We start from the raw sequence: 16,444 nt of genomic DNA, 5'->3' as shown, positions 1-16,444 counted from the left end.
GCTTCAAGGTAAAGATGGGAAAGAGACCAAGGTAAAGCTTAGGAAGGTGACTTAATGGTTGAAGAAGCAAGAAGAAAAAGAGGTACGGAGAAGAGATAAGATGGCAATATCAGACATAAACAAGGCAAAATACTAAGTAAGTAACTAGGATCTTCTGAGCAATGGTTGGAAACCAAGCTTTGGGAGTTTAAACTCAATTTTATTTAATCATTTCACCATAAGCTTGACAGGTCAGTGACCTTCACTGCAGGTTGGCTAGGGATGTGTGGGGCAAAGTCATTAGGAGATTTGGCTTGACATGGTGTTTCTCGTCTAAGCTCATCGACCTATTGGAGTATCGGTTCTTTGTACCCTGGCGGAAGAAAGGAAAGATTATCTGGAATGTGGTCCTTTAGGCCACAATCTGGGTTCTATGAAAGGAAAGGAACACATGGGTATTTAAAGGTTTAGTAAAGAGATCGCAATTTATCTTTACGAAGGTGATAGCTTTAATCATTGCTTGGGAAAAGACCATTCCTAGCTTCAGTTTCGTCTCAGCTTTTGACCTCTAGCACTGATGGAGAGAGATTTGTAATAGTAGTGATTCCTTCTCCTAGATGGGAATTGCTTCACCCAAGTTAGATGAAACTCAACTTGGATAGGTCTAGTATTGGCAATCCTGGTTAGCTGGAGTAGGTGGCTTTCTCAAAGACGAGCATTGGCCGACGATGTGGGTTTTCTCGGGACCTATTGGGATCACATATTCTAATGAGGCGGTGGTGAGGGCGGTTTTTCAGAGTATGAGGATCATAGAGAGTAGAATCATAGAGAGTAGTATCCTGGATCGCTTGTTCATATAGGGAGAGTCCCTCAATGTTATTACTTATTAGAGGTGGCTGAAAGAGAGTCATCCCCATCCACAGTGATTCACACATTGGATTGATGAGATCCAGGAGCGTATGACGGGTTTATCCATTTCTTATCAGCATATTAGAAGACCGGCAAATAGTGAAGCTAGCAGGTTAACTAGAGCTGGGTCGCCAAGCAAAGATTAGTTGCCAAGTTAGCTAGAGCCACTTTGTTGTAAATTGAGAGATATTTAATCTCACCCAAAACAAGATCAAATTGGATGTACCACTAGCGACAAAATGAGATCCAAGGAACACACACACTATGCAAGAAATACAAGAGTTACATGGCTCGACAATATGCCTACATCTACGGAAGAAGAGAGTTTCACCATTTCTATATTAGGATTACAAATCTCTTGTCTACCTTCTTTCTCAGCCTACTTAGCACTTACTACAGTAGTAGTGCTAAAGTGGTAATAGATTTTGCTGTGGCAATGAGATTTATGAGGATATCATTTCAGTTTCAACATATCCCATTTGGTATAGCACCAACATTCTTGTCCATTTGGGGATTGTGAGTCCGCACCACAGCCAATGCCCCTCTACTTCTACATGGGTTCCTTTGTGGATCTGCATAGAAATCTTTGAGAGTTATCTAATGTAAAGCTCTATAGTATATAATAATCTGCCCAAGATTAGTGGAGTGAACATTGGGCCTGCATGGTTTTTGGAGTTGAATCTGTGCAGTTATTTTTCAATTTGCACAGGCTTTTGAAACCCAATCTGCATAGGATCACCACATAGAAAATACTGTTAGGTATTTGGTACTAGGTTGGCACTAGATGGGATTGAACCAACAATTATGGAAGCTCAACTGGGGAAGATATTAGATCTGCTCCAGATCTCATTGAGAACCTGATCTACTATGGAAAAGGATTTTTTGCTGGATTTGATTTCTTTAGGAACTTGATCTGCCATATCTTTCAATGATATAACTACTAGGGGTTGGCATGCATTTGATAGTAGATATGAGCTTGTTCTTCTTCGTTTGTTGGATCGAAAACTGAACCTAGTATTGGTATAGGTATGTATCTACTCTTGTTCATAAGCACAGTTTCCTATCTGTTGCCCGTACCCAAAAAACTGAGTGCAAATTAGCAAATCCTACACTAGGCATCCTACTCCCATTACCATGCTAAGGAATGAGTTGTATGGGAAAGAGAGCAGAATCAAGAATGTATTAACAATTGAGTTGCACAACCTATGCTTTCTCTGTACCATTTTCACATCTCTTATCATTAGCATTGATGCAGTAATCTTGATTGATAGGGAGATTATGGTACTTTGGGCTTTGGTTGCAGATATAAGATTTTTTGAGAGATTCAGAGCTATCCTTTATTTTTTTTCCAAACTAGTAATTTATTAGAAAAGAAAACAACAAAACGGGGCTAAAGTATCACCTAACAACAAAGAAATAGGAAACCAAAACTACAGAAATAAGGAAAAAAAAACATCACAGATCAGGCATCGTCCTGCACTGCAATCAAATTTGAGCAACATACTCCAAAATAGACTAAAGGATCCCCTCGACTGGCTTGAGCAGTTGAGCCATGTTTCAAACTGAAGATGCCTTGTGCTGCAGCAATGTAGTGGGTAGAATCCCATCAGGCCTACTCAAAAGGGAACACATGGGCTTTGCGAAGGCTTGCTCGGATCTACAACGAGGAGTATAGCTCTGCACTCGCGTCTCCTAAAAGTTTTTTTAGGGGTGCCAATGGACCCAGACATTATGAAGGATCCTTGGAGTCCGTAGGGGTGCCATGGGAGCCTCTACCACGGCCATGCCAGAGTCTATGGTTGTTGTGAACTTGTGACCAAAACAATGGATTCTAGAGAGGAGACTGAAAAACGTTTCCTATGTACCTACATACAATATGTACTTTGAAGTTTGAACATCATTAATGTTCACCTGTATGCGCTCTCAATCATGGACGGTCTAAATCCAAAATGTGTTGGACTCCTTTAGGATCCAAATGTAGTGTGACCCGGACATGAGTGGATCCAATCAATCCGATCTGAATCCGCCCTGTTGACACGAAAGTTTAATGTATATCCTTGTTATTTGCTTGCAAAGCAGCCTGGTGTGTTTGGTTGCACAAAAGCCATGATGGTTTAGGGGTTTTGCTTGGCATTTGGGTGTCACATCAGCAAAATCCCTTGTTTGGTTGCCAATATAGCATTGAAGTCTCTGGAGACTACCGGGGATGTCTTCTGCTTAATCATTGCATGTTTGCTGATGTGTCACACAGATGCCATCCCAAATAAATCCAAGCCAAAAACCACAAAAAGGTGAAATTTTGCTTCTCTCTCTATATATATTGGTAATGACACTAATACCACTACTCTACTAGGTTAACCAATAAAGAGGCCCTAGGGCTTCCTGTTCAAATCGATTTGTACCACAGGAGATCATTTCCACGAGAGTTTCTTCTGAATATCTGTTTCTAGGATTAAGAATTCCTGAAATCTTCTTTCATGGCCCTTTTCTGCTCAAAAGTCAGACAACCCAATGACCTTTAGGCCCCCTTTGGACACCTCTATTTTTCTTTTACATATAATCACCTATTTTGCAAATGTTTTTATAAGTAAAATATGATTATTTACAAACAATAATCATGATAGTTGTACAATATTTTTGGTTAGGGAAATGATGTGCACTCTCTGTTTTGATTATGGTACTTCCACGCTTTGTTAACAACTCTTCTACCTTTTTTTTTTTATGACATAGGGTATCCCTCCCCAATTTTTAGGGCAGGACCATGCCCTATTGATGCACACACTCACCCGTAAACCACGCGCATCGTGTAAGCCCCGGGGGATTCAAACTCGCATCACTGGGGAGCATACCCATGAAAGAGCTGTAACATCCCTTGGAATGCATAAATATTTTGGAAAATTTTGGAAAGGATAAATATTCTAAAAGTTTATACTGTTTTTTTTAAACACAAATAGATAACTTGAGCCTGTCCTCATTTTTTAATTTAGAGAGACCTTTGATTTATGATGATATCTGTCTAAATTAACCATAATTAAATCATTCTCCTCTAAATTGTGGAAAGCAAAGTTTTCCGAAGGAAAAAATAATATGACGGAAGTGTTTTTCTTGTAATCCAAACTGGCCTGAGGGCATGTTTGACAACCATGGAAAATATTCCATGGAATACTCGTGGGGCCAGTTATAAGAGATGAGTAGAGGGAAAGACTTGAGAATGTGGAAGTGAGAGGAGCATGAACAGTACCAGAAAAACACAGGGAGAAAACCCAATTTGAAGATGCATATGTTTTACCACTATTCTACGAGGTAAGTTCTAGGTAAATCCAATGCTTGTCGCCTCCCTATTGACTACTTACACCACTAATCTACTTGGTAAATACGTACAACCAAACAAGGCCTCTATCCATGCTCTCTTTAGTCCGGCCCTCTCAAGTCTCTCCCCTTCCCCACCTAGCTCTTTTTTCACAATTGGACCCATGAATATTCCATGAGATCATCATGTCTTGATGATCTCATGGAATATTCATGGGTCCCCTCCCCCACTTGTCTTTTCTCTTTTAATTGGCGTATAAGAGCCTTTTGAGAATTGCATTTAGCCTATGTGAGGTGGTTAAATGATAAAAAAAACAAGGTGAATTTGGTCTGTTATCAAAACATGGTAGTGCCAATAACAATAACAGGGTTTGTTCATTTCTTCTTATTTTTAATTGCTTATAATGGTGGAGCTAAAAGATGAAGAGGGGCTGCAATTAGTGATTCAAAGAGGTTGTTTGATTTTAGGATAAATTGCCCAAGATAAGATATATCCTATGATAATAGTTATTGATTGTTTGTCACACTACTCGGAAAGTCACTTCATCTTTTTTTCTTTTTTTTTCTAAAAAGAAAGAGAATAAGTAGAGATAACCAAGAATACGAGATAACAACATAAGTCTTATCCATGGTTTTAAATTTCGACCGAAACCGAAATTTCCCGAAATTTGATATTCCGCGAAATACCAAATTTCGGTTCGAAATTTCTTGGTTCGAAATTTCAAGAAAATGGCATTTAAGAAAAAAAAAATGTTAAAAAATTTAGGCCGAAATTTCGGATTTTGGTGGGGTCCGAAATAGGTACTGAAACCGAAATTTAGAACCTTGGTCTTATCCATAAAACCATATTGGTGTAAGGGCGTATGCTCTAGTATTTTTCAAAAAGTACTGTACGGCTTAAACCATAGGATGATCCAAACCGTCAATTTGATGGGCCACAACGTAAGTAGGTTATGCCCCACAAATCATTTCCATAGAATGAACCTAGCCCTATAATCTACGTGAAGCTGCATATTATGGAAACCTCTATAGATCGGAGGGTTAGGATCATCCTATGGAAATGATTTGTGTCCCAACCTATTTACACCTTTTTTTTGGTGGGACCTATTTACACCTTGCCCATCAAATGGTCAGTTTGGATCCTAGCTTACACTCTTAGTTAGTTATCCTCGCCAAACTATCAAACCCTACCAGAACCGTCGGATAGACAACGAACCTCTCATTAATCGAACGGACACAATAAATCCCAAGTCATCAATCCGTGCCGAAGTCTCCCTCATCCTATATAAACACTTCAACACACTTCCCAACTTCCTAACTACTCTTCATTCTCCTCATTCTTTGATTCTCCAATTCCAAACAATGGCTCCAAAGCCTGAAAAGAAACCCGCCGAGAAAAAGCCCTCAGTAGCAGAGAAAGCCCCAGCTGAGAAGAAGCCAAAGGCTGGGAAGAAACTTCCGAAGGAAGGAGGTGGAGCGAGTGGGGACAAGAAGAAGAAGCGAGCTAAGAAGGGGATAGAGACTTACAAGATATACATCTTTAAGGTGTTGAAACAAGTTCATCCTGATATTGGTATTTCTAGTAAGGCTATGGGGATTATGAATTCATTTATCAATGATATTTTTGAGAAGCTGGCTCAGGAAGCTTCGAAGCTTGCGAGGTATAACAAGAAGCCTACGATTACGTCTCGGGAGATTCAGACCTCTGTTCGTCTTGTTCTTCCTGGAGAGCTTGCTAAGCATGCTGTCTCTGAAGGCACTAAGGCTGTTACTAAATTTACTAGTTCTTGAATGGTCTTTAGATTAGGGTTCTCAGGGTTCTTTTTCTCCTTCTGGGCTATGCTGAATTTGACTGAAATTTGTAGGGTTTTTTCCTTTTTTTCTTTTTCGAAGATGATGGTTGTATGATTTCTATTGGGAATGCTAGTTTGCTGTAAATGGGGAAAGTTGCTTGTTTTGTTCATTGTTGCTTCGAATATGATCACTTTTTTCTCTTATCTTGCTCGTGTGATTCTATTGAGGAGTAGAAATGTTGTCATATTTTGGTAAAGACAAACACATAGAGGGGGTTTGTGTGTTGCTTTTCGATAGGATGAATACGAAACACAAGTTGAAGAGGTTCATTGTTAATGAAATATGGAAAGTTTTTTATGGTTTATATTCAGCAATAAAAATAAGATGATGGGTTCAATTTTCTCAAGCCTCTTTGGCATTGTAGACTCTAGTGAGGGAGAGATTAGAGAAGTTCTCCAAGGAATTAGACTGATTGACCATGTCATCCTTAAAGTGATAAGTGATAGTGGATGGAGGTTTGCTAAAATGTCATAAAATGGACCAAGGGAAGCCTTTCTCACCCTTGGTGGTTTGCCTATTGGCTTGATGAGATTATGGACCTGGTTTGCCTAGCTTGATGAGATTATTGACCCAGTTGTGGGATCCTCTATCTCTTTTTGTCATGTTAAAAGATTGGCAAATGAGGAGGCGGATAGAGTAGCTAGAGTAGTGGTGAGAGAATTTAAATTTGTTCAGATGATGGGATTATTTAGATGAAGAGACCTTAAGTGGGATAAATTAGAACATACACTTTTTTTTAAATTTTTTTTAGGATATCTTACATTGTTCTTCAAAGGCCTTATTGATTATGCTATTCCCGTTGTGGGGTAATCAGAGGATGGGATTTAGATTAGGGTCTAAGTCTGTATCTTTCAAAGTCTCTTATGTTTGATTTTGGGGTTGAGTTTGAGAGGAGAAAAAATAATTCCCAATAAGAGTGGACCTAATTATCTCTAGACTAAGATTTTTACTGGGCCATCCAACCACTGCTCTTCCAAATAATTTCCATTCACTACAGTCATCCCAATGCTCTTTCACGTTTGTTTAAGTGGAAGAGCAGTGATAATAAACACACAAAAACCTATAGGAACCGTTTCGAAGCACTTACAACACATGAGGTAATTGTAGCTTAGGGACCCCTATTTTGCATTTCTAATTAGCCTAAAACTTGAGGTCAGAGGTTCACTCCCAGCTTATCTAAAAGGAAAAAAAAACCTAATACACCTAGACCAAATCCAACCAGAAACCCCCTAAACTCCAAGAGGAAGGAAAAAGAGAAGAAATCCATCCCTAGTTACACTTGTACCACAATGAAAGCAATTTAGCCTAATCATTCTTCTTTGATATGTCTCTTCATACCCAAAACATCTTCAAGCTCAAATAAAGAACTTTACAATTGAAAAACAATTTAATCTCCAAATATATCACCAAATATCCCCTTATGTGGATGTACTAACACCCATTATTTTAGAAGATCTGAACATCTGCACCACTTTAAATATTAGAAGTGTTCTTATATGGTGGCCGACCGTCTGAAATAAGAAAAAACTCTCTCCCTTGATTTTTGATCCAGTTAAACTCCCCTTTTTGACTTTCCCCTTTTCCAAAAATCAAGGGGGCTGATATTTTCTCTATCTACCCTATATATATGTAAAGGGCGGCCACCATATAATTTCTCATATTAGAAACTGAGAGTATTTTAAGTCTATCTTATCAGCGAATGGGGCGATAAAGCCATTTTGGAAGCCATTAGCTAAGATTATACGCAGTTTCACGGTCATCTAATGGTACCAACATTCTTAGGATGAGATAGTGTGTAAGATTAGATAGCATCGGGGTTGTTCTCCATGAGAATAGCAAGGCTTGCTATCCTCTGTTCGCATCAAGACCACTCTAGCAAGGCTTGCTATCCTCTGTCCCCATCAAGACCACTCTAAGGCTCAAGTCAGAAATCAGCACAAACAAGAGAAACCAGGTAATAGGAGAACTGGAGAGTTATTCTTGCTAGTGATTAGAAGATGTGCACCTTTGAGCATGTGGGTCTTTTTATAAAGAAGTTCACAACAGTTTGGGAGACTTGCCTTAATATGAGTCTTTTCTTATTGGGCAATTTCCTTTGTTGGAGATAAATACCAAGTTTCTTCACGGGAACTTGTTTCTATAATGGTCCACCAACCCTATGGAGAAGTAGCTATTATTCACAGGGACTTTTTCTTTAGAACACTTTCCTCTTTGGAAACTCTAAGTTGGGGGGATGGAGAATCCTTCTTGCATTTACATTATGGAAGACAAGATTGATTTCCTATTTAAACTCAATGGCACGTGTCAGACATCCAGGGGAGGAGCAGATTATCCCCAATAGAACCAAGAACAAATCTAGAGAACTCTTCTCATTATCCAACAAGAATGAGGAGCAATAAAATGAAGAAATCCTTAACTATTATAAGAACCAAAACACTAGAAGCTAGCATTTCTTCCCTTCTTTAATGCATCAAACAGATTTACAATCCAAAATCAAAATCATGAAATATATACCTAGCAAAGAACTAGAAGCCAGGATATTAAAAAAAAGAAAAAGACAACTCGAAGCCAGCCTTTCTTCCCTTCTTTTTAATGCAAAGAGTTAAAAAAAAACAGCCTAGAAGCCAGCCTTTCTTCCCTTCTTTAATGCATCAATAAGAAGAGAGTTTAACCAAACATATTTACAACACAAAACCAAAATCTGTAACTATTATACTAAGCAAAGCACTAGAAGATAGCCTCTCTTCCCTTTAACCGTTAATGCATCAGTAAGAAAGAGTTTAAGCAAACATATTTACAACCCAAAACCAAATGAGATGTGATATCGTCACATCCACATTTTAGTACAGCCACTCAGTATTTGATAAAAGTTAGAGTTGATATTTTTTTTTCCTAGAATGGTAGCCAATTTTATTGAAAGAGAAGGGGACTGGAATGGTCAAATACAAAAGGAAAAAAAGAAAATACACCAAGAGAATAGAGAAAGATAAAATCACAGAGAAGAGAATCATATAATGCCAAAGATTCCATTGAAACTCCCTATTGAGCTAGCCTATCCGCCACATCATTGGCAGAGCGATGGATAGGATGAAAATTGAAATCACACGAACGGATCCAATCGAAAATCTCATAAAAAAATCTATCAAATCTCCAAGGTGGCTTGTGGGATCTCTTTAGCCATCGAAAGGCGTTCAGTGAGTCCCCTTAACTATGTTGATGATCTCTTACCAATAGCTTCAAACCTTGGTGCACTGCTCAGACCTCCGCTTCTGAAGCATCCGCCTCCCCTATGGCACCCGCAAAGGTCCAAATAATCTCCCCTAGATCATTTCTCAAAACTCCTTCAATTCCAGCTGGACCAGGATTCCCACAACTGGATCCATCAAAATTGAGCTTCAAATACCCTTGATCAGGCAGCGACCATTCTTGAACCTTTCTTTGCTTGGTCTCAACGCTATTTCAAACCTCACCCCACTTTCCCATAGGTCATAAGCAGACACAAACCTGAATAGCGGGATGAGCTTTACCCATGAGATTGTCAATGCAATAACTTTGATAAATAAAAAAGCAGAAGTTTTTGCTTTCCCTTTAAATACTCTTGCATTTCTTTCATTCCCTATAATCCACACGGTAGCAAGCAGAGATACATTCCATAAAACTTTGCCTTTCTTCTTCCAAGGTACCCAAGACCAACTTTGAAGGAGATCAATTAGAGTCGCAAGAAAAACCCAACTGATGGCCAAACCTACTCAAAACTTTGCTCTAAATTTCTCTAATGTGATTTGTTGATTCACCCGCTTCTAATAGAGAGCACAATGATCTATAATAAGCATTTTCCTCTTATGGAGGAAGTCCACCATTTGAATCCTCCCACGAAAAGCCTCCCAATCGAAAGAACACACTTTAGGAGTAGCCTGGACCGCCCATACTCTAGCCACCTTAGAGGACGCTAAACTAGGCACTAAATGATGATAGAAAGATTTGAATGAGAAATCACCAGATGAGATCCAAATCCAAACCTGCTTGTCATCCCCATCCTGCTTCACATAACCCTCTTCAAGCAACTTTAAAATGCTATTCATTGTAGCTAACTCTCAGTCAAAGAAAGGCCTTCTGAACTGTGGGTCCAAATAACACCCCCATTTGTTTTATCCTTTGCCATGCTGTCCTTGAAAGCTACAATGACAAACAATTCTGGAAACTTCTCTTTTAAGGAACGATCAAAACACCATACATCCAACCAAAAGCGAATCTTGTCTCTTGAGTAAGCCGTATTACAGGCAGCAAACAAATCGTTAAATCTCATGATGTCTCTCCAAATCATTATCCCGTGACATCTAAAGGAATCCCCTGACTCCTAATGACGTGGCAAGAAACCTTATTTACTTTTAATTACATTCATCTAGAGATGAGATTCCTCCTACCCAAGTCGCCACAACCATTTTCCAAGAAGAGCAATGTTTGTTTAGTTGATTCTCCTTATACCTAGGCCACCTCCTTTGATAGTTTTGCAAACTTTTTTCCATTTAACAAATGACATGCCTCTCTTGTCATCGCCCCATCCCCAAGGCAGCGTGTTTGGATCTGATCAATTCTTTTTACCACGCTATTGGGACACTTGAAAATCGACATCTGATAAATCAAAATGTTAGCTAGCACCGCTTTAATGAGTGATCCTACATCCCCTTGAGATTAAGTTCCTTTTCGAAGTGTCCAACCTTTTTTTCCACGCTCTCTACAATATAATCCCAATTCGACCTTTTCGCTTTGCTGGCCCCTAAAAGCAGCCCAAGATAGGTTGAAGGAAGAGAATCCACTTTGCATCCCATAATGCTCGCCAATCTTTGTATCATTCCCTCCTCCAAATGAATACCGGACACTAGATTTTTGGAAATTGGTCCTTCGCGGTATAGAGTCAGAGAGTAGTGGAATAAATAGTCAACAGGGAGGAGACAAGCCTGGAACTTACCTCAAAGAATAGTGGCAGTCAACCTCATAGAGTAGTGGTAAGGGGTGTTATTTGCAATATAGAGAGGAGGGAGAGAGGCAAGAGAGTCAAGTATTGGATTTGCCAGCAACTTACCTCGGAGAATAGTGGTAAGCAATGTGTTTGTCAACCTCGTAGAGTAGTGGTATGGGGTGTTATTAGCAATATAGAGATGAGGGATGGAAGAGAAAGAGAAAAAGAATCATTTCCAATAAATCCAAGCAAAATTCCACTCTTTTATGGTTTGGGGCTTGGATATTATAGGGAGGAGACAAGGGTGACACATCAGCAGACATGTAATTATTAACCAAAACACGTCCCTGAAAGTGTCAAGAGATTTCAATGCTAGATTAGCAACCAAACAAGGAGTTTAGCCAACTTGGTGCCCAAATGCCAAGCAAAATTCCCTATGCTACGTTTGGTTGCTTGGACAGGCTTGCTCGGAGAGTAGTCGAATAGGAAGTCAAAGGGAAGAGACAAGAATTTTGATTTGTCTATAATTAACTCGGAAAATTGTGTAGTAGTATTTGGTTGCACGGCAAATAATGGGAGAGTAGGAGAAAAAGTAGGGGGTGCCATTACCAATATAAGGAGAAAGGAGAGAGAGGGAAGGGAGAGATAGAGAGAGAGCACCATTCCCTAGAAAATTCAACAATAACTCTTTGCTTTTGGAATGAGGGGACAAGAAAGAGACAAACAATTATTACATGAGAGAAATCCAAAGGAATCAATGGGAGTCCAATGTATTTTGGCAACCAAACATGGAATGGCATGCCAAATCCAAACTAAATTCCGACGGCTGCCGAGCTTTCATGCAACCAAACGAAGCTAAGCAATCATGGCTTTTCTACAACCAACCAAAGCATCTCCCCAAGAAAAGCTAAAATTTCAATTTCCCTCCAACTAAGACACGACAAAAGAACTAAAGAAAAAGGCACACCAAATTGCATAGTATAAGTTCAAAAGAAACACAACGAAGTGCAGGCCATATTAAACTGCATGTTTAAAACAAGGACCATTGAGAAATAAATAGAAAAAAAAAATGACGATAAGATGTTCCTTTCATATTCACCATAATGATAATTGAAACATCAAGTTCTCTCCCAGAAATAAGAATTTCACAGAACAGCACACCAAATTCATGGCACAAGTGAGATGCAAACTAGAGAGAGAGAGAAGTAAACATCAAAAGATTATGCAAATAAGTGCAAGAAAGTACATTTAAACGTAATCCGTTTGGATACGTGGAGTTTATAAGCCAGTATTGTAAAATCCTGGATTTTACTAGTAAAACATAAATTTTATAAGCTAAAACCTGGATTTTAAAGGCTAAATCCTCATATTTAAATGTGTAAATGAATAGTTTTACCACTCAATCTGGTAAAATCCAGGATTTTACACTCATCTATTATAAAATCCATGTAAAGCGGCCTTCTTAGGGGATTTGGGCCCTTCGTTAGCTCTCTGTTTTCTTTGGCAGAATAGTTGCGTAGATATCAGGCAAAACTCCTCCAGGTGCAACGCTTTATAATATAAAATTTCCAACTTTGCCTATAAATTGGGAACCATCTTTTCTCCCGTTATTGAATAAAACTTATTTCACTAGACACAAACGAATAATAGACCTATCCTTCAAATCCAACTCATCCTAATCTTATTTGACATGGATTTTGATTTCTTGTCTTTTCTAAGCAACACTTTATGTTGCCCATCTTCGGTTAACGAGTCATTAATTTTCAATTTCCAGAACTTAAAATTTTTTTTGTCATCAAACTTCACCTCAAATCGAAGACTCATTATTTTCTCAAACTTAACCTCTCAAGTTATTTCACAAACACCTTGTGCACAAAGCCTGGATGCTCTAATACCACTTGTTGTGGCATGAACTCTCCACTTGAAATCCAATTACCGGAAACTAGTCAAAGCAAACAATAAGAAATAGTCAACTGTAACCCATAGAATTAGCCCAAACAAGTATATGCAATAATTCAAGTATGTACTAAAATAAAGGACTATAAAATAAAGAGACGAGATTTATGTGGCTCAGTACCTTGGCCTACATCCATAGACAATCAGGCAAGTAGAAATTCACTAATAATTCACTAATAAGGATGGAAAAATACAAACTAACCTTTACCTCCACCAATGGTGAAAAACACAACCAACACATTCTTCTTGCAACCCATGCAAAACCCAACTACTACAATGTCTTCACAACCTAGAAAATATGATAAAAGAAATCCAATCTATCCAAGCTCTTCCAAGAGAAGAAAAACCTTTGGAGAGAAAAACTCTTTTCAAGTAGAGAAGCCTTCTTTAAAATCAAGCACCTAACTAAAGATAAGAAAGCCTCTAAATAAAAAAAAAGTAATCCCAAACTTAGGAAATGTGGTGATTTCATATCACCAATCCAACACATTAAGTTTAGAGGATTCCAAAGAAGCCCCTTGTGTTTGGTTGCTGGATGGCTCCAGGGGTGGATGTGGAATAGGGAGTCCAACTGGCTTTCTATGGAATGGAAGTCAAATGGGATTTTAGGGGTGTATTAAAACAGTTGTTTGGTTATCATGATAAAGCATGAAACTTTGGTAGGAAATGACTCATTTATTAAAGAGTCATTTCAAAATCCCATTCCAACTTAGATTCTACAAAAAAAAACCTCCGATTTTGTGGTTTACAATTCAGCTCCCATTTTCCTTCAATGTCAGGAGACAAGGATCCGACAATCCCAGCAGTCAAATGTGCTTTTGGATAAAAAAGCAACCAAACATTGTATTGGATTTCAAATCCTGTCCAAATGCTTCAAAAATTCCTACAAGACCAAAACTAAAGAATTCTTATTATCTAAGAAGTACCAAGAGCAGAAAAATGTTTGGCCGCTTAAACTATTATAAATCTGTCTGCTTATCTAAGAAGTACCAAGAGCAAAACACTAGAAGATAGTATTACTTCCCTTCTTTAATACAGCAATACGAAATATAGTTTAAGCAGACAGATTTACAATCCAAAACCATAATCATGAACTATTATAACAAGCAAAGAACTAGAAGCCATCCTTTCCTCACTTCTATAATGCATCAGTAAGGAGAGACTTTAAGCAAACATATTTACAACCCAAAAAACAAAACCCATCACTGCAATACTAAGCCAACCATTAAAAGATAGCGTTTCTTCTCTATAATGAATCAATAAGAACAGAGTTTAAGCAAACAGAGTTACTACCATCCACACTATATTAATTCCACTCAGCATCTGATAAACAAATTATTGTATTAGTTACTGATTAGCATTTTAAAATCATAGCCGCCAATGAAAAGGAGTGTCAACATCGATACAAGCACCAAGAACATCGATACAACACTGAAGCCTACACTACTCACTTCCTCTAGTAAGTGTACCTCTTCAAAAAGACAAACTTCCCAATAAAAAAACTAAAATTTCAAAATCCCTCCTTCCAACAGAGCAGAGATAGGACAAAATATCTAAAATGAAAAAAATAACCCGCCAAATTGCACAGCACAAGTTCAAAAATAAAAAAAACTTCACATTTAAAAAAGAGACACTTGAGAACTATATAGAAACAACCGCTGAAAATAGGATGCTCAATAGAGAGAGAAAGAGAGAGAGAGAGATACTAAAAATTAAGTAAAGCTCAACAACACAAAAAGGTAAAAGAAACTACACTTAGACATAAAAAAGACAAATTTTCATGACAGAAAAAGTATCAGAAAGAGCAGAACAATATCATCAACAGGAACCCACATTCCAAACACAATTTTTCAACAACTTCTAAACCCTGATTCCTTACAACTCTTGACATAAGCCCAAAATTACATACAATGGACAACAACTACTACTACTGATTCAGAGATTGAAGCTCAAATCAAGCAGCCTTCTTAGGAGATTTCCCTGCCTTAGATGGGGATTTGGGCTCCTTCCCAGCCTTCTCTGTTTTCTTTGGCAGAAGAATTGGGTTAATGTTGGGTAAAACCCCTCCATGTGCAATGGTAACACCAGATAAAAGCTTTCCAAGCTCTTCATCATTTCTAACTGCCAAAAGAACATGTCTAGGAATTATCCTGTTCTTCTTGTTATCCCTTGCAGCATTTCCAGCCAATTCCAAAACCTAGAAGTGAAAAAACTAAACAAGGATATTACTATATATGCACAAAACAGACAGAGTAAAAACAACCCAAAACCAGAAATGAGAAACAGTAAAATATCACACAAAAGTAGATAAAATAAATTGCTTGGTTTGCAAGTTTTTTTTGGGAAACGTTTGGAAAGGAAAATATTTCTAAATTTTCTTGTTTTTTTATAAAACACATAAAAGAATGACTTGAACCCACCTCTAAATTAACTACAATCATATCATTTCCCTTTAAATTGTAGAAGTAAAAAAAAAAACCCTAAGAAAAACTTTTCCTGACAAATGTTTTACCTAAGAAAATTTTTCCTAAGAAATGATTTTCTTGCAATCCAAACAGGGGCAGAGAGAGAGAGAGAGAGAGAGTAAAAATACTAAACGAAAAATAATGTTACAAAAAAGAAAAGAAAATGAACTACAAAACCCATCAGCCCCCCAAAAAGAAATAAAAGGGCAAAAAAGAATTAAGAAAATCACCTAAGAAATTGTTTTACCCAAGAAGATTTTTCCTAAGAAATAATTCTTACAATCAGAACTAAAAGAACAAAAAAGAATGAAGAAAATTACTTCTGCAGCAAGATATTCAAGAACAGCAGCGAGATAAACCGGAGCTCCGGTCCCAACCCGTTGGGCATATCTCCCTTTCTTCAGATACCTCCCAATCCTTCCTACAGGAAACTGGAGACCAGCTTTCACTGACCGGGTAACCGGCTTCTTCTTGGGCCCACCGCCTTTCCTTCCTCCAGCACCCTTCTTCACCTTTCCTACTGCCTCCATCTCTCTCAAATTTCTCACCGGAAAATCTCTCAAGTGACCGGATGATTAAAAATCTCAAATGAAAACAAGCTCGAGGGTATTGGGAAGATTAGGAGTGTGGATACTTTTATAACGAGGCGAGAACTCCTCTAAACGATTTTGGGATTTCAGCCGTCCGATTGTATGTCTAATCGACGGATGATATTCTTTTAATGAAGATCCGCGTAGTCGGAAAAGAACCAATGAGAGGTTTTGGATTGGATTTTAAAATATAAAATTGAAGTGGACCCAGCGAGGGATGATCGGATAAGTTTTGGGGATATGATATATATTCGTCCCCTTTTCTCCCCATGTCCACCCCTTGAGAAGTCATAAATACACCCCAATTTTCCCCAAAGGGGCACCCCTGCGTGTGAAAGAAAAAAACAAAACTAATAAGAAGAGTAGGGTTAGTGGATCTAGACGACTCCATTTCGGTATGGCAATTGAATTCGAAACGTGTC

The 16,444-nt window shown here is 38.2% G+C and overlaps 2 protein-coding genes across 2 annotated transcripts; one reads left to right on the top strand and one right to left on the bottom strand.

The window, feature by feature from the left end:
- Positions 1–5,505: 5,505 nt before the first annotated feature.
- LOC143884893 (putative histone H2B.1) lies at positions 5,506–6,194 on the top strand. Its single transcript, XM_077388741.1, has one exon. The coding sequence runs from the start codon at positions 5,560–5,562 to the stop codon at positions 5,986–5,988; it is 429 nt and encodes a 142-aa protein (XP_077244856.1). The 5' UTR covers positions 5,506–5,559; the 3' UTR covers positions 5,989–6,194.
- An 8,513-nt stretch (positions 6,195–14,707) lies between these two features.
- On the bottom strand, positions 14,708–16,046 carry LOC143872922 (putative histone H2A.2). Its single transcript, XM_077376775.1, has 2 exons — positions 15,753–16,046; positions 14,708–15,164 (listed from the first exon to the last, which is right to left on the bottom strand). The coding sequence occupies exons 1-2, from the start codon at positions 15,960–15,962 to the stop codon at positions 14,922–14,924; spliced, it is 453 nt and encodes a 150-aa protein (XP_077232890.1). The 5' UTR covers positions 15,963–16,046; the 3' UTR covers positions 14,708–14,921.
- Between the last annotated feature and the right edge of the window lie 398 nt (positions 16,047–16,444).

The sequence above is a fragment of the Tasmannia lanceolata genome, unplaced genomic scaffold, assembly GCF_043159265.1.
Source record: "Tasmannia lanceolata isolate RefF3 unplaced genomic scaffold, GAP_Taslan_0.1 ptg000002l, whole genome shotgun sequence".
NCBI classification, from domain to species: domain Eukaryota; kingdom Viridiplantae; phylum Streptophyta; class Magnoliopsida; order Canellales; family Winteraceae; genus Tasmannia; species Tasmannia lanceolata.
This window is presented reverse-complemented; position numbering and strand designations above follow the sequence as displayed.

What these genes read in the sequence shown, in the direction of transcription:
- LOC143872922 (XM_077376775.1), bottom strand. Translation starts at nt 15,962, where the DNA reads ATGGAGGCAGTAGGAAAGGTGAAGAAGGGTGCTGGAGGAAGGAAAGGC. An exon ending in TTGAATATCTTGCTGCAGAA is followed by an intron (nt 15,165 to 15,752) that starts GTAATTTTCTTC and finishes TTTCACTTCTAG; the next exon opens with GTTTTGGAATTGGCTGGAAA.
- LOC143884893 (XM_077388741.1), top strand. Translation starts at nt 5,560, where the DNA reads ATGGCTCCAAAGCCTGAAAAGAAACCCGCCGAGAAAAAGCCCTCAGTA.